Source organism: Coregonus lavaretus (genome assembly GCF_964263955.1).
Source record: "Coregonus lavaretus genome assembly, chromosome: 22".
NCBI lineage: Eukaryota > Metazoa > Chordata > Actinopteri > Salmoniformes > Salmonidae > Coregonus > Coregonus lavaretus.
The window spans coordinates 9,668,834-9,696,227 of record NC_140009.1 but is presented as its reverse complement, the minus strand read 5'-3'; the positions used below and the strand labels follow the sequence as shown (position 1 = coordinate 9,696,227).

The 27,394-nt window shown below is 41.1% G+C and overlaps 1 protein-coding gene across 1 annotated transcript; it reads right to left on the bottom strand.

Annotated features, from left to right (window-relative positions):
* Positions 1-1,597: 1,597 nt before the first annotated feature.
* Positions 1,598-26,953, bottom strand: slc6a8 (solute carrier family 6 member 8). The gene is made up of 13 exons (XM_084187630.1): positions 25,992-26,953; positions 18,343-18,474; positions 17,571-17,835; positions 14,881-15,013; positions 12,628-12,762; positions 12,427-12,530; positions 12,177-12,301; positions 7,442-7,554; positions 6,889-7,026; positions 6,671-6,773; positions 6,230-6,330; positions 4,690-4,860; positions 1,598-2,827 (listed from the first exon to the last, which is right to left on the bottom strand). The coding sequence occupies exons 1-13, from the start codon at positions 26,302-26,304 to the stop codon at positions 2,690-2,692; spliced, it is 1,971 nt and encodes a 656-aa protein (XP_084043756.1). The 5' UTR covers positions 26,305-26,953; the 3' UTR covers positions 1,598-2,689.
* Between the last annotated feature and the right edge of the window lie 441 nt (positions 26,954-27,394).

The window sequence follows — 27,394 nt, the reverse complement described above, 5'->3', positions numbered from 1 at the left end:
CAACTGTGAGACTAAATCTAAAACAAAAATCCAGAAAATCACATTGTATGATTTTTAAGTAAATCATTTGCATTTTATTGCATGACATAAGTATTTGATCACCTACCAACCAGTAAGAATTCCGGCTCTCACAGACCTGTTAGTTTTTCTTTAAGAAGCCCTCCTGTTCTCCACTCATTACCTGTATTAACTGCACCTGTTTGAACTCGTTACCTGTATAAAAGACACCTGTCCACACACTCAATCAAACAGACTCCAACCTCTCCACAATGGCCAAGACCAGAGAGCTGTGTAAGGACATCAGGGATAAAATTGTAGACCTGCACAAAGCTGGGATGGGCTACAGGACAATAGGCAAGCAGCTTGGTGAGAAGGCAACAACTGTTGGCGCAATTATTAGAAAATGGAAGAAGTTCAAGATGACGGTCAATCACCCTCGGTCTGGGGCTCCATGCAAGATCTCACCTCGTGGGGCATCAATGATCATGAGGAAGGTGAGGGATCAGCCCAGAACTACACGGCCGGACCTGGTCAATGACCTGAAGAGAGCTGGGACCACAGTCTCAAAGAAAACCATTAGTAACACACTACACCGTCATGGATTAAAATCCTGCAGCGCATGCAAGGTCCCCCTGCTTAAGCCAGTGCATGTCCAGGCCCGTCTGAAGTTTGCCAATGACCATCTGGATGATCCAGAGGAGGAATGGGAGAAGGTCATGTGGTTTGATGAGACAAAAATAGAGCTTTTTGGTCTAAACTCCACTCGCTGTGTTTGGAGGAAGAAGAAGGATGAGTACAATCCCAAGAACACCATCCCAACCGTGAAGCATGGAGGTGGAAACATCATTCTTTGGGGATGCTTTTCTGCAAAGGGGACAGGACGACTGCACCGTATTGAGGGGAGGATGGAAGGGGCCATGTATCGCGAGATCTTGGCCAACAACCTCCTTCCCTCAGTAAGAGCATTGAAGATGGGTCGTGGCTGGATCTTCCAGCATGACAACGACCCGAAACACACAGCCAGGGCAACTAAGGAGTGGCTCCGTCTGGAGTGGCCTAGCCAGTCTCCAGACCAGAACCCAATAGAAAATCTTTGGAGGGAGCTGAAAGTCCGTATTGCCCAGCGACAGCCCCGAACCTGAAGGATCTGGAGAAGGTCTGTATGGAGGAGTGGGCCAAAATCCCTGCTGCAGTGTATGCAAACCTGGTTAAGACCTACAGGAAACGTATGATCTCTGTAATTGCAAACAAAGGTTTCTGTACCAAATATTAAGTTCTGCTTTTCTGATGTATCAAATACTTATGTCATGCAATAAAATGCAAATTAATTACTTAAAAATCATACAATGTGATTTTCAGGATTTTTGTTTTAGATTCCGTCTCTCACAGTTGAAGTGTACCTATGATAAAAATGACAGACCTCTACATGCTTTGTAAGTAGGAAAACCTGCAAAATCGGCAGTATATCAAACACTTGTTCTCCCCACTGTATATCAGCCAGTCACCTTTTTTGAATTGCAGAAGAGTGATCTTAGGACGTGCAGAAGATAGAATCAGTGATTATCATTGATATTCTTTTTTTGTATTTTTAAAAAATATATATATATATAGACACTCTTATCAATGACAATGTTTCATGGCATCTAAACTGCTTCATGAGTAAGAGCTGCATTGTTTTCTTTCAAGATGTTCCCAAACATCAGACAGTTAAATCGGAAGACACAATATATATCAGACTGATCTAGGCAAATAAAAATAGATAGTGTATATGGCAACCAAAACCATTCTCTATCAATAACAAGAGAATGACAAGTATGCTCCATTTGGCACTTGAATCAATCTTTAGTTTATGTCTAAAGTTCTGAGGTCTATTGTTGCCATGAAAGACACATTACACAAGCTCAATGATCAAAGATGGTAATTTTGACAGTTTGGCAACTATATTGCTTGAGGGGCCTATAGAAGTCAGAATATCGAAGTCAATTGGAAAAATGCTGTATTTTATATAATCAACTCAGCCAAATCGACAAACTGTAGTGTAATATAGAGTATATGATATAATATCAATTGAACTAATGCTTTTGATTATATATTCATATCTCAATGTGTAATACATATATTTTCATGTATCAAATTAGCAAAATAGCTTTTTATGCAAGATTTCTTATAAAGGAGCACTACACAGGTTGATATACAAACCCTCCGTACCACATGATTTGTCTTGCAGTAATGTGTAATTTCAAGGAATCCCATATCAGTCTTAAAGATAGCCTGTAAAAATTCTGCCATACTGGGTGAGTTGGTGGCTACACATAGGTAGACTATGGCTCTGGCCTGATAGAGTCACAGACAGGGAGGGACAGTTTAGGAATCAACCCAGCACATCCCCCCTCCAAAGACAACACGGCACCAGTTTATAGAATGGACCAATCGGGACATTGATTATCAACATCCCAGGTGAAGATTATCGACCGTTCAATAGACCGTTGTGAATTGATTTTGTATAGGTTCAGAGAACCGTCTGTGTACATTATCTGCATTCTCAAATTGATTGCACATAATTAGTGAGTGAATCCTTTTTGATTGTGTCATTAATCCAAATTAATACATCATTTATCAAGGTTAGGGTCAAGACACAGAATAATCTGGTCTTTAGAGTGATGTCAAAGGCTCTCCTGTAGGCTATAGCCTACATACCACTTTCAAAGATGATAACCTTGTCTTCAGTACTGGCAGAGAGGGAGGCCAGGCTCTTGACGTCAGTATCAGGCGCCATGTATTCAAGGTGATGGGGACCCCATTGTGGTTTGGTCAGCTTCTCCCAACGCTGAAAGAGGAGAAAACATGTTCCTTTAAGACATGGAGACCCACACTAATCAAACTGCTGTATTTCTCATTCTGATGGGTGTGAATGAAAGACCGCAGAGGGAGTGAAAAAGCAATATAAAAAGAGTAGGCTACATCCTGAGTCTAAACATAAAGAGTAGGCTACATCCTGAGTCTAAACATAAAGAGTAGGCTACATCCTGAGTCTAAACATAAAGAGTAGGCTACATCCTGAGTCTAAACATAAAGACTAGGCTACATCCTGAGTCTAAACATAAAGAGTAGGCTACATCCTGAGTCTAAACATAAAGAGTAGGCTACATCCTGAGTCTAAACATAAAGAGTAGGCTACATCCTGAGTCTAAACATAAAGAGTAGGCTACATCCTGAGTCTAAACATAAAGAGTGGGCTACATCCTGAGTCTAAACATAAAGAGTAGGCTACATCCTGAGTCTAAACATAAAGAGTGGGCTACATCCTGAGTCTAAACATAAAGAGTGGGCTACATCCTGAGTCTAAACATAAAGAGTAGGCTACATCCTGAGTCTAAACATAAAGAGTGGGCTACATCCTGAGTCTAAACATAAAGAGTAGGCTACATCCTGAGTCTAAACATAAAGAGTAGGCTACATCCTGAGTCTAAACATAAAGAGTAGGCTACATCCTGAGTCTAAACATATAAAGAGTAGGCTACATCCTGAGTCTAAACATAAAGAGTGGGCTACATCCTGAGTCTAAACATAAAGAGTAGGCTACATCCTGAGTCTAAACATAAAGAGTAGGCTACATCCTGAGTCTAAACATAAAGAGTAGGCTACATCCTGAGTCTAAACATAAAGAGTGGGCTACATCCTGAGTCTAAACATAAAGAGTGGGCTACATCCTGAGTCTAAACATAAAGAGTGGGCTACATCCTGAGTCTAAACATAAAGAGTAGGCTACATCCTGAGTCTAAACATAAAGAGTAGGCTACATCCTGAGTCTAAACATATAAAGAGTAGGCTACATCCTGAGTCTAAACATAAAGAGTGGGCTACATCCTGAGTCTAAACATAAAGAGTGGGCTACATCCTGAGTCTAAACATAAAGAGTAGGCTACATCCTGAGTCTAAACATAAAGAGTAGGCTACATCCTGAGTCTAAACATATAAAGAGTAGGCTACATCCTGAGTCTAAACATATAAAGAGTAGGCTACATCCTGAGTCTAAACATAAAGAGTGGGCTACATCCTGAGTCTAAACATAAAGAGTAGGCTACATCCTGAGTCTAAACATAAAGAGTAGGCTACATCCTGAGTCTAAACATAAAGAGTGGGCTACATCCTGAGTCTAAACATAAAGAGTAGGCTACATCCTGAGTCTAAACATAAAGAGTAGGCTACATCCTGAGTCTAAACATAAAGAGTAGGCTACATCCTGAGTCTAAACATAAAGAGTAGGCTACATCCTGAGTCTAAACATAAAGAGTAGGCTACATCCTGAGTCTAAACATAAAGAAAGTCATGGACATTTACTACTGTACTTTGGTTTATGATCTCAATGCTATCCTTTGCTCTTCCAAGGGGAATTATAGGAAATGCAATTCATTACATGGTGTTAATGTTAACTGTCAACTGAGGTTGCCACGTTCCGATTTTCCTTCATTATTTACACTTTGGTATGTTATGCATTTTATTTTTCGCACGGCTTATACGGTAAACTCCTTTGAGGGCATACGTGTTAAGTGCCTTGCTCAAGGGCACGTCGATAGATTTTTCACCTTGACGGCTCGGCTACCTTTCGGTTACTGGCCCAACGCTCTAACTGCTTGGCTAGCTGCCACCCATGTTGGTAAAGGAGCACAGTATGATACCGATACTGACCTCCTTGAAGGTTCCCGTGGCCCTGCAGAGCTTGTACAGCACGCTGACAGGGATACAGAGCATGGACATCAGAGCCATACACCAACCAATCACCTCGCCCCACCACGGGTACACATACGTATTGTTGTAGGTAAGAGGCTTGTAGTTGAACAGGTGAAATAGGAAGATACCCTGTGGAAGGACAACAAAAAAAAAACATGATTATTTTACCAGGCAGTTCAATTAGGCACACATTTACATTGACAGGCTATGTAGTCATGACTAGAGGTGTGTGTACAGTGGTGTATTGATGACTGGAGAAGTGGGTATTCGTTAATTTTGCCAAACAATTTCCCAAACGGCGCGGAGGAAAAGTGCCCCGTGTGAAAGATTCTATGAGAAAAAGTGAACACTCTGAATGACCTAAAATGATCAATCCCATATTGGTCTTTCATAGTCCGGCCAACCAAAGCTGTACTGTTGTAGGATAATAGTAGTCCTACTATTGAAACTGATAAATGAGGCTGTCAACTTAGTCAGAATTTTTCACACTTTTTTTGTAGAAAAACTAAATTGGTTGTTCTAAGTCCATAACAATGCTTTAACCACATCAGGAGACCACTTTTAAAAATCTAAGAAGTTTAGATTTTTTTGTGTAGTTACCCTTTAATTGTAGTGCACAGGCACCTAGCACTTTTGTTTGGTTAGCGTTGTTTCTGTAGCACATGAGATGGCCACTGGATTGATGCAAAACAAATGGCCACTGGATTAATGCAAATAATCATGATATCATTCTGCCAGGTAGGCATAGGCTACTTTGTAGCTAGTTAACATTTAATTGAGAAGGTTTCTGGGAAAGCCTTTCCATCTACCAGAAGACGGTTAGGCCTATCATAAGCATCACTATATTTTTCCTGTTCCTTCATTATTTGAAACCTGGACGTTTTACTTCATATTATGAGACATGTCTTACCTTGCTTCAAAGTAGCCTATAGCTAAAATCCCACCATATAAACGTGGAGGCAATTATGAAATAAAGACTTCCTCATATGTGTTCTCCTGTTCTATTGGTTTTCTTTCAGCTTTCTTTCATTGTCTAGCAGCCAAAAGGCGTTATCCTAATCAAATTAGCAACCTATGATAGTTGTTGCATCTTTAGATCTCCCATCTTTCTAAATTTCTAACAGATATTTCCATCTCTGTCCTTGAAATCGCTCGCACGTGCGGTGTGCATTTTAGAACTGTATATTCCCGCGAATTGCATTTTTTGGAACATTTGCGCGAAGGCCTACCGCCGTGTGCACACTGCTGGGCCTAAAGTGTGAAGAAATAATAGTTTTGATCAACATTTTAAAGCTAAACATTCTGATCTGTTCCATCAGCCTTACTAATTCATATGGTGTATACCTCCACTACACTACTTTGATACGCATCGTGAGGATTAAGAAGTGAGTGTATGAAGTAAAAGCTGAAAAGTAAGTGGGTATACAGCATATATATATACACCTTTGTACGCCCTCCTCTACACTACTGTGTGTGTATAGTATTGTACATTACTTACCATGCAAACACATGGAGTGATAAATGACCAGCACCACTTCATCCAAGGAAAAGGCCGGTAACCAATCATACGAGCAATGTCATCCATGAACCTGTCAGCACCTGTACACGCAGAATGGCACAGTTAGAGACTCCAGTTGTCCGTCTAAGAATGGACAACAAGCACAACTACAAATACTGGTATCCCTTAGAATGGCACAGTTAGAGACTCCAGTTGTCTGTCTAAGAATGGACAACAAGCACAACTACAAATACTGGTATCCCTTAGAATGGCACAGTTAGAGACTCCAGTTGTCCGTCTAAGAATGGACAACAAGCACAACTACAAATATTGGTATCCCTTATATACCATGTGTATCCTGTACATACGACTAATAAAACTTGAAACTACTCTTTATAGGACGTTAATACATAAATTGTCACAAAAGTAAACGTTTCTTACCGTAGACCCAGCTGACAACTATGCATTCCCAGAATGCTTGCCATAACAGGGTCATACCGCTGGCAGAGTAATAATCAAAAAGCTGGAAGACATACATCCCTCCCTGTTGGCACACACAAGAGAAAAATGAATAATCTATCATTTATGATTACCATCTGATATGGATATGTTACACAATATGGAATCAACACCATTGCCGTCAAACGGCGGTGGCTTACCTGTGTAACCATGGAGAGATCTATAATAAAGCACATTAAACAGCAGATTGCCACAGAGATTTCACGCTTGTAGCGCATGTAATACTTTCCAGGAAAGAGATCTAGAATCCCAGTTACAAAACCTTCCACTCCAACAAACTGTGGACAGAAGAGAGGAAAACACAAATATTTTTTAACTGTACTCAGTAAGCTTCCCACTGTTCAACGTCTACTTTTGATTTACTTTTGGTTGAGTTGTCAACTAACGTGAATTAAATGTGAAAAAATAATAATAATTCACCATGTTATTGGATTTAGGTTAAAAGTTAGGTGAAAAAAAATACGAAATACTCTTTGATGTCACCTTGATGACTTTTTGCAAATCCAATGAGTTTTCCACATTGGTTCAACGTCATCTCATTGATTTTTTGGGGTGTTGAAAAGACGTAGAAACAATGTTGATACAACCAGTTTTTGCCCAGTGGATTGAGAGTTATTTGGTCCAGATAATGTAGGTTTGTAACAAATGGCAACCATATAAGTGTTGTGTCCAGTAGTGTAAAGTTGGTCCTACCTGACTGTCAAGACCCAGTACGAGCAACATGAAGAAGAAGAGCGCAGCCCAGACCGGGGGCATTGGCATCAGAGTCACAGCTTTAGGATATGCAATGAAGGCCAAGCCAGGACCTGTGGAAGAGACACAGGGATGAGAGACTCAACCCTACAGCTTAGACTAAGCCCTTAACACAGACACACTCTACACACATACGTACAGTACTGCACAGAAGGAGAAGGAGATAGAGAGATAGAAAGAGAGAAAGAGAGGCACCTGAGTGAGGTGCTATTGTGCAAAAGCTGATGTGACAATGTTGGCTGCCTTTTTGTCTCCTGTTTGATTCTAGTGAGTGTTGTTATTGTGCATTCCGTCAACACAACAGTAGTGTGTGGCTTTAGTTGTTAAATGCGTCATTGCAGTAGCTAGATATAATGTGTGCATGTGAATGATCATTTCAGTGTCTAACAACGATGTGCATTGTATAACGTCATGCTTTTGTTTGAATATTGTTAGGTGAGGTACTTTCAAAATAAGCAATGATGCTCATGCCTTATAATGCTCAAACAAACTTTTTATTAATGCATATTAATAAGTAGGAGCTATAGTAACATTAATTTAAGCCAGGTGAGCGTCACACGGCTGAATGTGCTGACTTATGTAAATACTTGGTAGTGTATAGTCAACCAAGTTTAAATAGCATATTTAAACTTGTTTAGCCTTAACTATTGGTAGTACAAGCAAAAACAGCTGCACTACCTATAAAAACGTATCTATAATAACGACCTCACAAACTGAAGGTCATGGTACATATTTGCATTATAAAGAAATTTTAGCTGTACTCCACTGTACTTGGTTGTAACCATCATTTAGGTTGTAGTTTATAGACACACTGCACTGAAGTAGCGTAGAGAGAGGTGGTCAATATTTGCTTATAGTTACAACTGCTTCAACTATACAAATTTCACTAGATAAATTTGAATTATATAGGTCCATGTTTTCATTGAAGATGAGAGGGATGGAAGAGGTGGAGATGTATCTTCTAAATGGCAACTATACTTTCACCACCAGAGCTAGACATGGTATAGCAACCACTGCAAGGTTCATACACAAAAAATAAAAAAAATAACTTGAAACACATATGTTTTGCAAATTGCTATCGATATGTTTGCAGAGTATGGGGCTATGGCTATAGGGATGCTGCCTGGGGCAGAGCATTTGTCAGATGTCTTGTGTGTACACACAGTTAACGAACAAGTTAGTTCTACCGTTAATGTTTTTATTGTGTTTGGGTTTAGTAAAGTTAGATTTGGGAATTTGGGCCTACGCTTGGACAATATTGTCATGTCACTGCTTTGATTTCTCTAGCCCTGTCCTCTGCTGCGATCGGTAAATGCAGTCATTGGTTCTGATTTTGACTAGGCTGGATTAAGGTGTAAATGCTGTCATTAGATAACAGATGTTTACCTTCAACTGTAGTCAGCTCCAGGACCCCTCTTGAAAGCGAGATGTGCACATCTCAAGAGGCAAAGTTCCTGGTTAAATAATCCTTAAATTAATACTTAAAAAAATCGAAAATATAGATATATATAGAGATATATAGATCAATGAACTGATGTCAATCACAAGTCATATAGAATGGGACTGAGGAAAATAAACCGAAACCCTGTTAAAAGGATAAGAAGATTCATGAGGAAGGGGAGGTTTTTCTCTTTCGATCGTACAACTTGCAAAAAAAAACAGAAGGAGTCTTAACGCTGAACCAAAATCACCAGGCCTAGATCCGTTAATGTACCTTCTCACAAACTCACACTCCTGTTGACACTCACACAGACAGTCCTGCACACACATAAACAAACGCTCAAACAAACACACACACTCGTAAACACACACTCAGTCACACACACTCGTACACACACACACACATACATACTCACACACACACTCGTACACACACACGTACACATACACGTACACACACACACACACACACACACACGTACACACACACACACACACGTACACATACACACACACACACACACACACACACACACACACACACACACACACACAGTAACTGCACTCGTGTAGTACCAGTATAGTAAATATTGAGTGACAGAAAGCTATTTGTACAGTTGAAATGAGAGGGGTAACTACAGCTAAACAGGCCTATCAGTTTCATTGCCACCTCTCTCCTTCTGCGTGTGGGCAGGCAGTAACAGATGGACATTAACTCAATATTGGTTTCACTGCAAATAGCAGTGCTTAGTAAATTGCCTCCTCCAAAATACTGCTCAACATTGTGCTCCTGCAACACAGTAAGACTGTCTGTCCAGAGTCCCCTGTCTGTCTACTATGTTAACAGAATCATGCTGGGGGATGGTAGAGGAGTAATACTATTTAAGTTAAGGTTAAGTTCACCAAGGGTGTCCTTAGGACAAAAGACTAAAAAAGTATTGCAGATTTCAAAATGTAGCCATCATCATTGTCCCATTGAATGTTTTTACTATATATTTTACAGATAAAGCTGAAAATATCTAATCAAATATATTATATGTCTTATAAATTATAGACATAATACTTCTAAGATCACCCTTGTTGTACTTCCAGTTAAATCCCAGTCCAATGGTGTCTTTACAGATGACTACTGCCAAAACAATGTATTGTAATTGGTACACTTTAGCCTAGTCTGATGAGATGAAACTAAGGGCTGGATCCAATCCATATCGCGGAACTGTCGCGGAAGATCCGAGGTATAGCTCGATTGAAATTTAAAGGCAATGTTCCCGCGTTCAAGGGGACTGCATTCACAGTAAACGACTCAATCGGAAATTACCTTTAAATTTTACCGCAGATCTTCCGTTATTCTTCTGCGAAGGATTTAATCCAGCCCTAAGATGTATAGGTCTAAACTTCCTGCTGTACTTAAATTGGATTGTCTCTTTGATGAGATGGTCCAGTAATTGAAAATCTCATGCATGGTTTGGTTGGTGAGGAGTCAGGAAATGCACAGCACTAACTGGGGAACTTGAGGAGTGACTAAAGTTGACTCGTTTATTGTTATGGCTCTGCTGTGTGTGCATTCCTTAACAGCATGGCTATGGGCATAGCTGACGACTATTTTACATGGTCGTTCGACATCATAACAGTGCCAATGTACTCCTGAATAAATATAATTAATATTTAAACTTACAGGGTAAAAATATTAGAAATATAATTCAGGATGCTATTAGTAAAGAATATATTGTATCTTCCAAAGTAGTGACATGTAGAGATGGATTTCATAGATGATAAGTCCAGGATGATTCACTCCAGCGTTTCCAACTATGTATCTATAACTACTGTCATGAAGCCAATAACATGTGCAGATAGTAATGGAGTCACACGTCTACTTCCCTACTATTCTCAATAAGTGAATACATTAGAATAATGATTGAGAGAGAGAGAGCTAAGACACTGAATGAAAATGGACAAACTACTTTTAACTGACTCGGCAAACTAATGTGATTATTTTTGGAAGTTACATGCAAGAGCACTGATGTGAAAGCATGCGATATGTCAGAGGCATGCCACACACAGATGCTACCTTCTCCAGTAAACCTATAAATAACCGAACGGATAGAATTAGTTGTGAATGTCATGTGCTTTGAAAGTCTATTAATACAAATAATGATCAGTTATATGTGACAGTCGTTTGGTAATTACACATCTCTTGTTAATCCACATACAAAAATTTCATTCTTACAACAATTTAGATGTTATGGACAAATACATGGCCACTGCCAATGTCTCAATCTTTCCTCACTGTGTCACCCTCACTGTCAAACACTCATACAGAACATCTATTCCAGCACGTACAAACACAGACAAATCATCCACATCACTGTCTTTCATACTCTATACCAAGAGATCCTGGAATATTCTCTCTTGAATCACACAGAATTCACACACACACACACACACACACACGAAAACACACTGTTCATGCCCAGATTCACACACACACACACACACACACACACACACACACACACTCGTACACAAACACACACACACACACACACACACACACTAGTACACACACACATACACCGACACCCACACAACACACGCACACACTCCATCAGAGAAACTTAATTCTAGAATGCTGGGTTCCTTGTGAATCAATACATTTGACTCCAGTAAGAAAACATTTGGGGTTGAGGTACAAGTTACATACAGTTCATGTAAATACATTTTTACGTTTGAATTTCTCAAATGGTGACAGACTCAATTCAAACATGCATTTCAATCATTTCTTGATAGTTGGTATATTTCTATATCATTACTGACACATTGAACAACAATATTTCATCTTGACATTTCTGTTGAGTAAAGAAGTGACTTGCTACAGTAACTATCCTTACATATTGTACAGCAAGTTTCCATTTTACACATTCATTTGGGCGTCATTTCTATATCGAAAGTTCATCTCATTAATAATTCACTGCCAAAAGTGTAACACAAGCATAGGCTAAAATAAGGATGAAGCTTTGAGGACCGGAATCGGTCTAAATTATTAAAGAGGTACAGCTGTCTTCCTCAGTGCTAGATAGGCTGCCAATGTGACGTTAAAAATGACATCAACACTTTCAATAAATAGTTTCATGCATGAGGACTAAAGGACTAAAGCTTTCAGTAATACACTCTTGTCAGTACCATGGTAGGTTTTGAGATGCCAGAATATAAGACAACCTCAGTGTGTTCTGCATACCTGTTTCAGCCACTTGGGAGATGTCCACTCCCTGCTCGTTTGCCATGAAGCCCAGAATAGCGAACACCACAAAGCCAGCAAAGAAACTGGTGCCACTGTTGATTAGCGCTAGCATGAAGGCATCCCTGGACAGAAGTAAAAACAAAAACAAAGGGGAAAATAATCACACAAAAACAAGTCAGAATCATACAGGAGACAGTAAGCGCAGCAAGAGGCCAACGTGAGACCATTCATCTGTCATATCACTTACTTGTAGCAGTCATTGTTGAATCTGTTGTAGCTGCCTAGGGCAGTGAGAGCTCCAAGCCCAATAGCATAAGAGAAGAAGATTTGTGTGCCAGCATCAATCCACACCTGCCAGACAGGAACCATAATGACAACGGATCAGTTTAATCTGCATCACAGCACCACAGTTAGGACTGTGGACAGATGGATGGTTGATGGGTCTCACCTGCGCCTCGCCAAGCTTGGACCAGTCAGGCTTGATGTAGTACATGATTCCATCGTAGGCACCAGGAAGAGTCACCCCTCTCACCAGGAGGATGATCAGGACAACGTAGGGGAACGTGGCAGTAAAATACACAATCTGCAGGGAAACAGGGAGACCAGTGTCATTATTCTAAATCCATATGATATTTCGATTATTGGTGTAGGATCTTAATTTGACCAGTTTCTCACAGCAAAAAAATTATCCTGCAGCAACTGGAAATTTGTATTATTGTGTGGAAATGTGAATCATTTTTGTAGGGGGTTGTAGGGGTCGATACAAGTCTAAAATGTTGAAGTGGAAATTACTAAATTTAGAAGCCTTTTTAAAACTAGAATACATTACACGTTTGCATTTCCTGCTGTACAGGACATTTCAAATTAAGATCCTACACCTGTAGATGTCACATTATGAGAAGACTGTCCAGAGTGGTGCAATCGGAGACCTAAAATGATTGTATATCATTTCAGCCCACTGTAGTTTCATTGACGTGCATAGTGTGAGGAGCTTTACTGTACAGAACTACAGTTTGGCTGATCATTCATATTTCAGACTGCAGAACTACCTTTGTCAAAGGTGTTTTACACAAGGCGATTGCAGTCACAGTCACATGCTGGGGACAGTCATATGAGCAATGGGAATATCATTTCTTTCTTACATCCCTGCCAACCAAGCACCCGTACAAGCTCAGATAGAGCTAAGTGGAAGTCTTTATCTAATCAGCTGAACTTTTCAAACACTGTGAACTTTGACCTGGTGCCATATGAACCACTGTATTATAAAGAGATTTTCTACAGGGCTGTTAGATTTCAAAGCCAATTGTTTTTGTGACTTTGCGGCCCAGGCACACCTTCAGGCATGACTACCTCTCCGCAGCCCAGTCCACTTAAACACACAGCTAATGTAGGACACCCATTCTCGACCAAGCCCTTATTCATATAACAAACCCATTTTGTATAATCATTGCTCAAACACTTATCTTTGATTACCAGCCTTAATAGGCCCCTACCTGAACAATTTTACTATTGACTAGAGAGAACTTCTATACATGGCATCTATAAATGTTGTGGATGTATGGCTAATTGACATTCATTAATTACATCACTAAGCCTATCCCTTTAATAAATCTATCAAAATTCCCTCTCGCTAAAATGTGAGCAGCTCTGACCTACCCTACCCTAAGATCTCTTAAAGCTAAACTGTAAGTACAGGTGGCGCAATGATGAATCAATTATAATATGATTACTATAAAAATATAAAAACAATCAAATGTTAATGAACACTAGAGGTTGAACTCATTATCTGGACAGAAATTGCTGCTACATATGAAATGATCTACAAATCCTGATAGAGCTCCATATAAATGGACCAGTGCTGGAGATAAACACTGAAATCATTTAAAGTGGCTTGGATGTGATCCCACTTCAACAAGCAGAGAACATGGCTGTTGGAATATCCGCACGGGGCCCCAGTCACGTCGCACTGCAGTCAACCTACCAACTGCCCACCAATCAGAACGCACCATGTGACAGGGACACTTTGTGATATTTCATAGCCACACCCCCTTGTCCTTTTGATGTTGCTATAGCAACACTGCCTCGTCATTGCCTTGCTGTCACACAGCAGGAGAGGGTGGCACTATGTGGGAAAATTCACAATCTCTCTCTCTCTGTATGGCGAGAGCGTATTCATTCACAGCTCAAGCATCTATAAAATGTGTAGTCATGTGGGCTTAGGGAAAAGTCACAATGCCTTCTCATTCACTCATGATTGCCAGGCATTACCAGAGCAAGAACTAAATTAGAAACCTATCTCCCCTTTCTCTCTTGGAGAACTCTATATCTATACATTTGAATCCCCTTTCACATCTATTTGTTACTTTTCTCACTAACCTTTCTTGCTGTTTTAACATCATTCCACTTTGTAAATGTAGACTATGTTTGATACCACACAGCAATATCCTTCCACTGCAGCTGCATTAGCCAATGAGTTGTTCTAATGCAGGTGCCCAATCAGAGACCAGTGCAGTGACCTGAGCTGATGTAAAGCAATCTGTCTGCCACGGCCGGAGGAGAGTCTGTTACATAACAGTTAGCTATAGGAGACACCTAAGGACCAGAGTGAGTCACGTGTTCACTGCAGTCGTCCTGTGCTGCTCATATACCTAATAAGATAATGATGAGCTTTTCTGAACCTGCAGAAATGTGTATTAGTTACCTTGCCTGTGGACTTCACCCCCTTCCACACACAGAAGTAGACCATCACCCACACTGCCGCAAGACACAGCAACAGCTCCCAGTTGATGGAACCTGGGTAGTCCAGCCCTTGTGAGATGTTCAGCACCTTGTGCCTGGGGAGAGGGGGGGGGGTCATAGAATAAAACTATATGAAAATGACATGCTTTGTCCAAGTTACAGGATAGAAAATGAACGGCGTGATGCTCTACTCCTGTAACAAAAGTCTGCCCTTTGTCCCCAATAAAAGCTATGTTGGTCAGTAACACCTTTGGCTTTTGCTATCTGCTGCCATGACAAAGGCACTTACAGTTGAAGTCGGAAGTTTACATACACCTTAGCCAAATACATTTAAACTCTGTTTTTCACAATACCTGACATTTAATCCTAGTAAAAATTCCCTGTCTTAGGTCAGTTAGGATCACCACTTTATTTTAAGAATGTGAAATGTCAGAATAATAGTAGAGAGAATGATTTATTTCAGCTTTTATTTCTTTCATCACTTTCCCAGTGGGTCAGAAGTTTACATACACTCAATTAGTATTTGGTAGCATTGCCTTTAAATTGTTTAACTTGGGTCAAACATTTCGGGTGGCCTTCCACAAGCTTCCCACAATAAGTTGGGTGAATTTTGGCCCATTCCTCCTGACAGAGCTGGTGTAACTGAGTCAGGTTTGTAGGCCTCCTTGCTCGCACACGCCTTTTCAGTTCTGCCCACAAATGTTGTATAGGATTGAGGTCAGGGCTTTGTGATGGCCACTCCAATACCTTGACTTTGTTGTCCTTAAGCCATTTTGCCACAACTTTGGAAGCATGCTTGGGGTCATTGTCCATTTGGAAGACCCATTTGCAACCAAGCTTTAACTTCCTGACTGATGTCTTGAGAATTTGCTTCAATATATCCACATAATTTTCCTTCCTCATGATGCCATCTATTTTGTGAAGTGCACCAGTCCCTCCTGCAGCAAAGCACCCCCACAGCATGATGCTGCCACCCCCGTGCTTCACGGTTGGGATGGTGTTTTTCGGCTTGCAAGCATCCCCATCTTTCCTCCAAACATAACGATGGTCATTATGGCCAAACAGTTCTATTTTTGTTTCATCAGACCAGAGGACAGTTCTCCAAAAAGTGCGATCTTTGTCCCCATGTGCAGTTGCAAACCGTAGTCTGGCTTTTTTATGGCGGTTTTGGAGCAGTGGCTTCTTCCTTGCTGAGCGGCCTTTCAGGTTATGTCGATATGGGACTCGTTTTACTGTGGATATAGATACTTTTGTACCCGTTTCCTCCAGCATCTTCACAAGGTCTTTTGCTGTTGTTCTGGGATTGATTTGCATGTTCGCACCAAAGTACGTTAATCTCTAGGAGACAGAACGCGTCTCCTTCCTGAGCGGTATGACGGCTGCGTGGTCCCATGGTGTTTATACTTGCGTACTATTGTTTGTACAGATGAATGTGGTATCTTCAGGCGTTTGAAATTGCTCCCAAGGATGAACCAGACTTGTGGAGGTCTAAAAAAAGATTTCTGAGGTCTTGCCTGATTTCTTTTCATTTTCCCATGATGTCAAGCAAAGAGGCACTGAGTTTGAAGGTAGGCCTTGAAATACATCCACAGGTACACCTCCAATTGACTCAAATTATGTCAATTAGCCTATCAGAAGCTTCTAAAGCCATGACATCATTTTCTGGAATTTTCCAAGCTGTTTAAAGGCACAGTCAACTTAGTGTATGTAAACTTCTGACCCACTGGAATTGTGATACAGTGAATTATAAGTGAAATAATCTGTCTGTAAACAATTGTTGGAAAAATTACTTGTGTCATGCACAAAGTCGATGTTCTAACTGACTTGCCAAAACTATAGTTTGTTAACACGAAATTTGTGGAGTGGTTGAAAAACTAGTTTTAATGACTCCAACCTAAGTGTATGTAAACTTCCGACTTCAACTGTATGTGCCTGCACATGCCATAAGGGAGAGTGGGAACAACAGGGATCACATGAGCACATTAAATGTGATGACCTCGATGACCATCAAAGAGAGCTATGGTGAGGACTAGAGGAACAGAGAGGGCTGAAGAACTGGGCAGAGAACAAATTAGTTTCCAAATCAGAATGCTAACCAGTTCTGCCGCACTGCTCTTTAATAGCAGAGCACTCAAAGGCCACTCATGCTGTGGACCAATTACTAAAATCACTTTTCTAAGCGAAGACCTGCAAAATATTTCAAATAATTAACTGTAACTGACAAATAACAATGTATTATTCTTAGAACTTTCGATTATAACAGTCAAGACCCACTGGGCACAGACATCAGTTCAACGTCTACTTTTGATTTACATTTGGTTGAGTTGTCAACTAATGTGAATTCAATGTGAAATCAACAAAATATTTCACCATGTCATTTGATTTAGGTTAAAAGTTGGGTAAAAAAAAAGACAAAATGCCCTTATTCACTTCATCACATAGATTTAGTTGGTTAACATGATGTGGAAACAATGTTGATTCAACCAGTTTTTGCCCAGTGGGGATTGTGCTGCATCTTACCCATTGTAGTTTGATTCATAAAGAGATTTATTGGCAGTATATAATATATATTTATATAATTATAGTATATAATTATGGTATATAATATAATAGTGTGTTTTTCCATTGGGATAGAGTAAGTAAAGAACTTACTCCCAGAATTCAATAATGGGAGAACGCCCATCTGCCAGCTCCTCACATGTCATGTTGCCATAGGTAGTGTTGCCGATGGTGCCATTCAGACAGTCTTCATGGTGGAAGATCTCGATGCAGCTGGGTGTGTTCCAGGGGTTGTCACAGGTGGACCAGGGCAGGGTAGCGTTGAAGGACTTGATGAAATAGTAAAAGGCCCAGGCTAGGACCATGATGTAGTAGGTGTTACAGAAGAACACTATGACCATGGAGGCATACCCCAGTCCTGGAGGAATAAGGAGCAATTAAACCGCTTAGTGTTTAGCACTGAAGAGACAAACAAAGCTTGCTTATACGATAATGTCCATTTCAGACATAGCTTGCTTATACGATAATGTCAATTTCAGACATAGCTTGCTTATACGATAATGTCAATTTCAGACATAGCTTGCTTATACGATAATGTCAATTTCAGACATAGCTTGCTTATACGATAATGTCAATTTCAGACATAGCTTGCTTATCCGATAATGTCAATTTCAGACAAAGCTTGCTTATACGAAAATGTCAATTTCAGTGAGAACATTGGAACTGCCTTGATTTTAATGTAACAAAGGTGTAAAAATTATTTGAATAAAACGATAGAGGAATACATAGTAGGTAGGCCACAGCTGTGAGTGTCTGCGAAATAACTGCTTTTCTATTTGAAAGGATCAGTTAAAAGACTTGACAAATGTCTGTACGAATGTTTCAGAGCAGCCACACAAACTGCTGAGAGCAAAATATTCAGTACCTTTAAATAGAGGTGCGATGTTCCACACGTTGATGCTGCCAGCCTTCATAAACTGTCCCAATGCAATCTCCAGGAAGAATATAGGAATCCCCCCAACAACCCCAATAATGAGGTAGGGAATCAGAAACACTCCTGTGGGGGACAAACAGACAGGTGATCAATGGAGCAGCAGAGCAATACACTCCTTAGGTCACCATGGGGGATGTATGTGCTGCACAACGCATTAGGATACCCATTACTACAGCCCGCTCTTATGTTCCCTAAAGAAAACATCACTCTGCGTCATCAAATGGTAACATGGACGCAACATGAAACCTTCTACCTTATAGTCTATGCAGCTATATTTTGGTGTTCTCATTACATTTTAATAGCTTTAAACTTCTTCTTAAAAGAGGTAAAGCAAGCCCCACAACTTTACTTCATGTTAAGTTACCATCTAGTTACATTTTTTAATGGCCTTGTAGAACTGGGTGTGAGCAGGGAGTGCATATTTCAGTCTCATCCACTAATTGGCACAGAAAGGGAGTCCATTTTATCTGTGAAAACACGTATGCTCACGGCACCCCTCCTACGTATGCCTACACTCCAGTATGTTAAAATGGGACTGTGATGCTGTTTGCTGCATTGGCTTGCATCAAACAGGGTCTAGGAACACAGCAAACCATCAACAGTAATAACGGCATGGCTGACTGATTCCAAATTAACATCAGCAGCGGTAGCGGCTTAGGACTGGCTGGGGGACTGGGGGGTGGAGCAAGGAAGGCGGAGGGAGGGGTGGTGTGAGGGAGGGACAGGGGGCTGGGCTTTGCAGTGGTAGTCGGCTCCTGCTCCAGCCTTTAATGCAGATTATCCATTGAACAATGTGCTGCACTGAATGAAGCTGAGATGACGTCACCTCCAGCCCAGAGGTCTCCTGATAGGCTGACGGCGAGCGCCGGGGAGGGCCATGGGCTGCGTTATAAAAAGCACCACCCGTTGTGTAACGTGGGCTCTGCAGGCTAGTGGAAACAGCCAATTTCTCCCTGACAGAAAAAATACATGGATGCGCAGAAGCAATGGCTCTCCTTTGTGAAGAGGATGGGGTTGACAAACCAATCTGAATTAGCAATGGGTCTCACAGCATGTAAAGCAGCCTGAGAACACAATCACAATCCTTTCATCCAGTTCAATACATATCTAGGGCGTGACTGAAAAGAACACATAATAGCACCCTCTATTAATGGAAAAACGTGTGAACAGCTATTTCTACAGGGTGTGATTATTTTCAAGGCTAAAGCGGTTTATTTAAGAGGAGACTGTTGCCATTACTTCTGTATTGTAAAGTGGTTGTCCCACTGGCTATCATAAGGTGAATGCACCAATTTGTAAGTCGCTCTGGATAAGAGCATCTGCTAAATGACGTAAATGTAAATGTAATGTATTGAAGCCGCCTGACAAACTCAGTAAGATTGGGGAACTGCACGCACTATACACCATTGATCTGAAAGAAAGATTCCAGCATCAGAGGGAAGAATAGCTGACCTCTCTCTCTCTCTCTCTCTGTGTATGGCGAGAGCGTATTCATTCACATCTCAAGCATCTATAAAATGTGTAGTCATGTGGGCTTTGTGAGGGCTGATGTAAATGGCTGTTAATTTCCAAACAAAGCATTTGCTATTGAAGCAGCGGCGGTGATTATGTATGAGAGTGTACACACACACACACACACACACACACAACACACACAACACACGCACAGATGCAGAGACAGACACAGGACCGACTCACTGACGGCATGCCGGTGAGTCAGACAGACGGTGCCTGTGGCGCAGAAGGGGAAGGAACTACGTAGTGCGTCGTGACTCCAGTCAGAGCTAGCAGAGCCACCTGACTGAGACTCTGCTCAGCCTCTTAAATAAACAGTTAGCTAGCGGATAGATAGATAGATAGAGAGGGGAGCTATTAGTCCACAAGGTGCTGCTCATCTCCCACTGAGGTAATGCTGTTACCACTGGTGAACATGCTAGTTATGTGATTATGGTGAACATGGTCCTGCCTGGCTGGGAGATGCAATAACCTCACCATATAGTTATTATGTATGTATTAGCTATGATAATTACTGATACTGTCATTCTCTTTTCACTAAATAGACATCTTTAAAGTAAAAAAAATGCTAATGAATTACAACAATTCTACGTGTTTTCAGAGAGTAAGAAAACACAATATTTGGTATACTTAACTTTTGGGGAGGTTATTCATAGTAACCTGAGGAAGGCTCACCTTTAAACTGAAACATGGAGTCACACAAATAGAGAACCAATTCAGGTACATAAGGCATGTCCTAAGCTTTCTAATCTTGATTAAGTAAGTGTCGGAAGCAGCTCTGAACGCTAAGTATTGACAGGCCTCTGAATCCCTTTTTCGGGTTAGTTGAGTGAACTAACAGGAGCAGCTAATGCAGCATATAGCGGTACAACTGAGGTTGGTTAGACCAGGTGTAATCTCTTGTGGACAGACTACGTAAATCTGACCAAATTACGCTAGATCTTTGTTCTGGGTTAACCAAGATGAGAGCAGCAGGTGCATACTTTTGTCAGGTGATCCCTGGGCCCTGCCTATAACAAGCTTCAAAACACTGACAAAGCTCCAATGGGACATGAGTGGACTTGGATTTGACTTACTGTTCTGGTGTACATGACAAGATATAAATATTCCCCTACACTTAGGGTTGCAAAATTCCAGGAACTGGTTGGAGCATTCCGGATTTCCTGCTTATTCCTTCCTGAGTCCAGGATCCTCCAACCGGGATTTCAGGAAACCATGAAATGTATTGAAAGTTCCCGAAATGTGTAACCCTACCTACACCCTCCCCCGCTAACATACACATGGAAATGGTATCTTCCATGCACACATGCAATCTTTTGTATGGTCCTGCGAAATTACTCCTGAAGCAACTACAAAAAAAAATGAAAATTGTATTGATTTGTAAAATGACATTGTGTTATGCTGTCAAAATCACACAATAATCATCATTCATCTCTTATTTTGTACAGCTTAGCTTTCCCTACAACTGAGTGCCCTACTTTATATGTTACTCATGAAGCCTGATTTTCAACTCTCAAGAGAGCCAGTAAGCTTGGACAGATCACCCTTTGGTCATCTCCATGTTAGTGGATATGTTGCTTACAATGAGATTACGGCACAAGAGATTGGCACACCACTTTAATGCACAGTAGGTTGTTGTCAGACTTACTTGTGCATCCAAAAAAGAAATAACTGCAGTGTCCTAAATACGTGAAAAGAAAAGATTAGCTTACATTTCAAACATAAAAGACGGTGCCTTTATGTTGCTTCGTTCAAGCAGAGATACCATGTATGTTAGTTAATTATCATGACTACACAGGCCACACTGCAAAGATCACCACAAAACCTAAATTGCGTCCCAATAATCTCTAACTTCTCCCGAAGTGTGCACTTGTTCACTTCTCCTCATGGATTTGAAAGGTAATGAATGGTATATGGAAACTCCCTCCAGCCCATGCCTCCACCAATCCAATGTTTTTACATTTGTGGGGAGTAGGGAACAAGTGCACAGTGCACATGGGAGAAAGGAGAGATTATTGGAACGCAACAATATTGAACATGAATTCTCTCTGCTGCACTACACCAGCATGAACATCATTCAGAAAAGATGTACAGGGTGTAATTGCCTTATCTAAACGCCAGGTCAGAGAGCACATGACATTTGCCCGAACGCATTGCTAACCTGAAGTGACATCATGTGGTACAGTGTTACATATATCCCCAGAGCAGTGAGCTAACCTACCTGTGGGTTATAGCCTACCATTCCCTGCCTGAGGCTGAGCCATAGCCCACACAACACCGCACCGGACCGCACCATGCCACACCACACAACACCAAACCACACCACTCCACACCAGCTCCCAGTCAGAGAAAGGAGATTAAAAGATTAACAGACACTCTTCATAATCGCCCGTCTACGTGGGGTGAGGGGATGATGTCACTCAAGGCAAAGGGCCAGCGTACTGTAACCCTGCAGTTTGCGCATCACACCCGTTCACACGTTGGACTCACTTGCAAAAGGCAAGCCAACATGATGGTCGATAGTGTGACGTACGCTGATTAGACACTGTGCCAAAGAGCGTTACTCTGCTAATAAATAGTTGATGGATAACTGAAGCTGTCAGAAAATAAACTTAATAGATTGCTGTGTAAAAAGATAACATAAATTCAACATAATGTATTATTTGACAAAAGATGACAAATGACTAAGTGCTTTACTTAGACCTCTGTCTGACAATCCCTTTACGGTTTTCATTCAAAATAAGGTCTAAAAACAACACAAGGGCATACTCAGTCTGCCTGATACCATGCATGACCTCATCTGATGACCGAAATATGAAAAAGAAGCTTCTGGCAATATTCACTGCAGTGTAACGCCAAAGGGCATTACTGCTGGGTAACATGGTTTAAATGCTCGGGTCCTTTGCTCTGATGAGAACACGCAGTCCGCTGCACGGCTGCAGACACACTGCCAAGGACAATCAGAGAGCTCACTGCAGAGCTCGTAAATCTACAGGCTGGAAGGCTGCTGTCTGACTGGGTGCTACCTGCTGCCGCTGCTGAGGAGGCCAAGCTACGCAGTACAGTACTGCCCTGGCTAGAGAGAAGGCACCCCCTCCTCACAGGAGAACCCTATAATCACACAGCTCCCAGACAAACTCTCAGAGAAGAGTTATCACCTGTGCTGCGTGCTATGAACCCATATATATGTTTAGGGATGTGATAATAGGAAAGTTACCGATATGGTAGCTGATAGATATGAAGAATGGTGAATATTGTAAAATGTATGATGTTGATAGGCAACTGTACTTTGAGTAGACTTCTATGTCGTAATATTGCTTTGATGGCATAGACCTCATAAAAATGGTCATAAAATGGACTACAATATACAGAGAAATCATAGAATGTTTAACAATACTTCCTGACAGGGAAAGAAGATACTTGCACTTGGCAACTACATTTGTGTGTGTATTATAACAAGTCAAAATATGCTAATATAAAGATTGTGACAACAATGTCTGGCGAAGAAAGCAGATGATTTGCCATGGCAACTAATCCACCTGTCATGTTACAACTGATGGGAATAGGAAAGAGATTTAAAGAGACTTAAACCCAAGCATCACTTGAGTGATGGATACCATCAATTTAGAAAATGAAATGTATCCAATGTACCTGGGCATTAAAGGTAGCCTACTGACAAACACCCTCACAGTGCATTGTTGTAGTTGAGGAATGGCAGAGATGCCATCTCATTAGATCCACTCTGCAGCAGCTTGGTTCTGTCTGTGTGAACAAGACCTTTTCAACTTGGGCAGTTTGATTTGATTTGGCAGAACCCTGCAGGGGTCTCCAAGGACATTTACACAAATCCAGAGACACACACTGAGTCTGGCAACCTGAACTAGGAGAACGTCTTCATGTTACCTTGGAGCTCCTAGTTGGGGGTAAAACAAGTATTTTTTAAGAGGAAAATGTAAGGGATTACCCAACGCTCACTACTATCTCTTTAACATCTCTTTTCTCTCGCTGTCAGGTCACAACTGAATGTCTGTTTTTTTTACAGAATTTATGTTTTCTCTTACAGTTCCCACCAGCTGGTTGCCGTGCCCTTTTCTTGTTAAGTTCACCCTGAACTGCCTCAGAGATATCCTTTATCCAAACAGTTGGATGGATACATAGAAACTTTATCCAGATGACGTTGCTCATTGATCCCAAGTGTAATAACAACACCAAGCAGAGCCCTAATACAAGTTTTAACCTGAGGGATTCAACAGAGGAATTTCATTCTTCACCCATTTTTAAACTCTATACACCAACCAAATATTTGTGTAGCATATAGACAGTATTTATTTAGATTCCCCTCTCTGGTTTCATTTTTTACACTAAATATATATTGTTACTCTGGTTGGTGATCCTGAGCTATCTGGAAGCCGAACCACCATACTTTAATTGACAGACAGTGACGAATTCCACTTCCAGTTTTTCATGAAATCCGTCCAAATCCATCACTCTATAAAAAAAGATAGTGCATGGTTATGTAGTTTAATTCAAACTGCCACTTATTTAAAAAACCCAAAAGCATCGCTTATTCAGTGAGACAAATCCTTCATTCATTAAGTACATTTTAGCTGCTACCCAGATGATTGGGGGCACATGGAGACAGCTATTTCACTGAGGCAGATACACTGCATCTCTGTTTAATCACACATTCATATTTTAGACACACCTCATCATTATACTATTGTAGCGTTTCTTTGCGAACTAACGACCTCATCTCGAACCCGGGTCTCCTATAAGCAGACCTGCTAACCACTGCTCCAATAAGGATTAACTATTTTTGGGGGGGATCGTAACAGGCCTACCTAGGCAAAGTTTGATACACTATCCCCACCGTTCAGGACATCGTGTTCCAACGCTTCACTATACTAAGTCCCTCACGTGTGCACACCTCTTCGATGGCCCCCAAGGCACAGCGAAATTAGCAAACAACAACAGTGTAAAACCCCTTACTGGTCTCCCAGCCTGTAGGCAGACCCGCTAAGGGTGTCGAAACAGGCCTACCTAGGAAAGGACGTTATGAAGGACTTGCCTGTAGAGTGTATCACATTGTCTTCTCAATAAATGCAAATTTCAATCTAATGAAAATACAAGAAGATCAAATTGTTTGGTCCACTGACTTTTTAGATCCGAACCTGGTCTGAGATGTTCAGCTGATAATGGTATTGCTTTTTGTCCATTTCAATGGAAAGGTGTGCAGGCTATGTCCACAATCTAGTCTACACACAGGTTTCTATTGACAGCCATATGTCATGTTTTAATGTAGTGTTTATTACACAAACTAAATTCTGTTTTGATGTGGGAACAAAAATATAATTTCCATGTCGTTTCACGGCCAATCTATCCAAGCACTGTGCATGTTGAATGTATCATCTCTTGAAATTTAGACTATTCATCTGTAAATGGATAGGTCAGTTTAATTATATATATATATTTTTTTCATATGGCAATTCATTTAACACCAATGATAATGATAATACAGTGGCAATGTGAGTTCTGTTCTGACATTCTCCAGCAACATTATGTGTATACAAATGCTACACCGGACTCACCCACATCCACCCCCCTCACACAGCGTCATACGCAGGCCCATATGTGAGGTACGACCTGACGCTCTGATCAAGGGTAGAGAACGGTGTGCACTGTGCGGTAATCTTCATGACGAACAACCATGATGAATAAATAGATCGCCTGAACTGGCGTTAAAATAAAGGTGGGCACTGTAAGCGATATTGCCTCTCTATAATACAGTTTCTGATATGGACTAAAATAATTAAGTAGGTAGGAATGTGAGCTGCTGCTATACGAGATGCCTGCAGTGCCCTCTCATAGGAGCTGATCGTATGATTATTGCTTTGGATGCTATGACGTCTATACAATCCCTCTCATAGACATCTTAAGGCCACATGCTATTGGCTCAACCACATTTTCAATTGTTTTAGGGAATTTTATTATGGGACATCAGCCATTATAGGGATTTTGTGTTTAGCTTTTTACTGATGTATTTAGCCTACTACTGGTTAACTTACCTCCACCATTTTTGTAGCATAGGTAAGGGAAGCGCCAGACGTTTCCCAGCCCTACAGCGAAGCCAACGCAGGACATGATAAAATCCATCTGTCTGGTCCATTGCTCTCGTTCGGGATACCCTGGCACTGGCTTCTCCACTGACGACATCGTGCCAGGTGCGGCTCCGCATCCTGTACCTTCAGCTCCACCAATGAGGCTTCCGTTCACGCCAGCTTGGTGCCCGTTTCCGTTCGGAATGAGGTGACCCTTTTTCTCCTCCCCGAGGACCACGTTCACAGCACAGCAGTCAGTTTCGAATGCAGGTTTCTCCATGCCAATTACGCTCTTGTAAACAATGCACCCTCAATTTCCCACTAACACTGAGGAGGAAATCAGTGGAAAGATCGGTGACGATTCAGGACAATAGATACAGCGCTCTTAATCTTTTATTCGTTCGGGTCGATTTCCCTGGACCCCAAGATGGTCCTTTGTTCTTCTTCGGGCAATCCTATGGGAATAGGATCTTTTTTTTTTTTTGCCCTTTTTAATTTAAGGGTAGGATAAGTCACTTGAATAGTTATAATTTGTATCTCTATTATCGTATAGCAATGTCAAACGCGCAACGATGAGACGGAAATCAGAATGAAATGTTTATTAAATTTGAGGTGTATAAAAATAAAGGACACTTGCCCCCAAAGAAAAACACCGAATTTGAGAGCACCTTCAAAAACAATCTACGAAACACTTGAATGTTAGTCTGAAGAATCGCATGGGAACTTATCTCTCAAAGAGGAGACGGGTTTCGAGGCGAAAAACTCAGCGGGCTTTGCGCGCGCTCGATAAACGAATGTAACGGAATTACATTCGTGGTTTTGTCTTTAGATTCGGAGGCTAGACCATCCTGCTCCTTGGCTTCCTTCGCTTCGGAAAAATACTGACAATATGATAGGTCTATCGCGGTTATCCTTAGCTGCTCTCTCTCGGTGAGCTGTCTGACAATTAACTGATCCTGCAGCCGCGCGCAGCTTTAAAAGGGTTGGTGCGGAGGCGATGGTGCTGAGGTGCACGTCACTTGGATTTCATCCCTCCCCCGTCCTTAAGGACACAGTTGCCTTATCAGTTGTATTTGCTGTGTTGCAACGAATCTCAGGAAATTATTAAGACGCGTATTCATCATTGTCTAGCCTACAGGGCGATAATTTATGTCGTAATTGCATGTGCATTGATTTTGTGTGCCTGCCAAAAGCACAGAATAGAGAGCTGGGGCTCTGCTGTTCAAGGGCATGAAATCCTTTAGCCATCCTGAGTGTCATTACCCATGCACTGGGAAAGAATTAGGATATTTTGCACTGTAGCCTAATGATGAATGATGAACAAGCTCTACCTTTAGTTCTGTCAAAGCTTCAGTTAGTATTAGCTTATA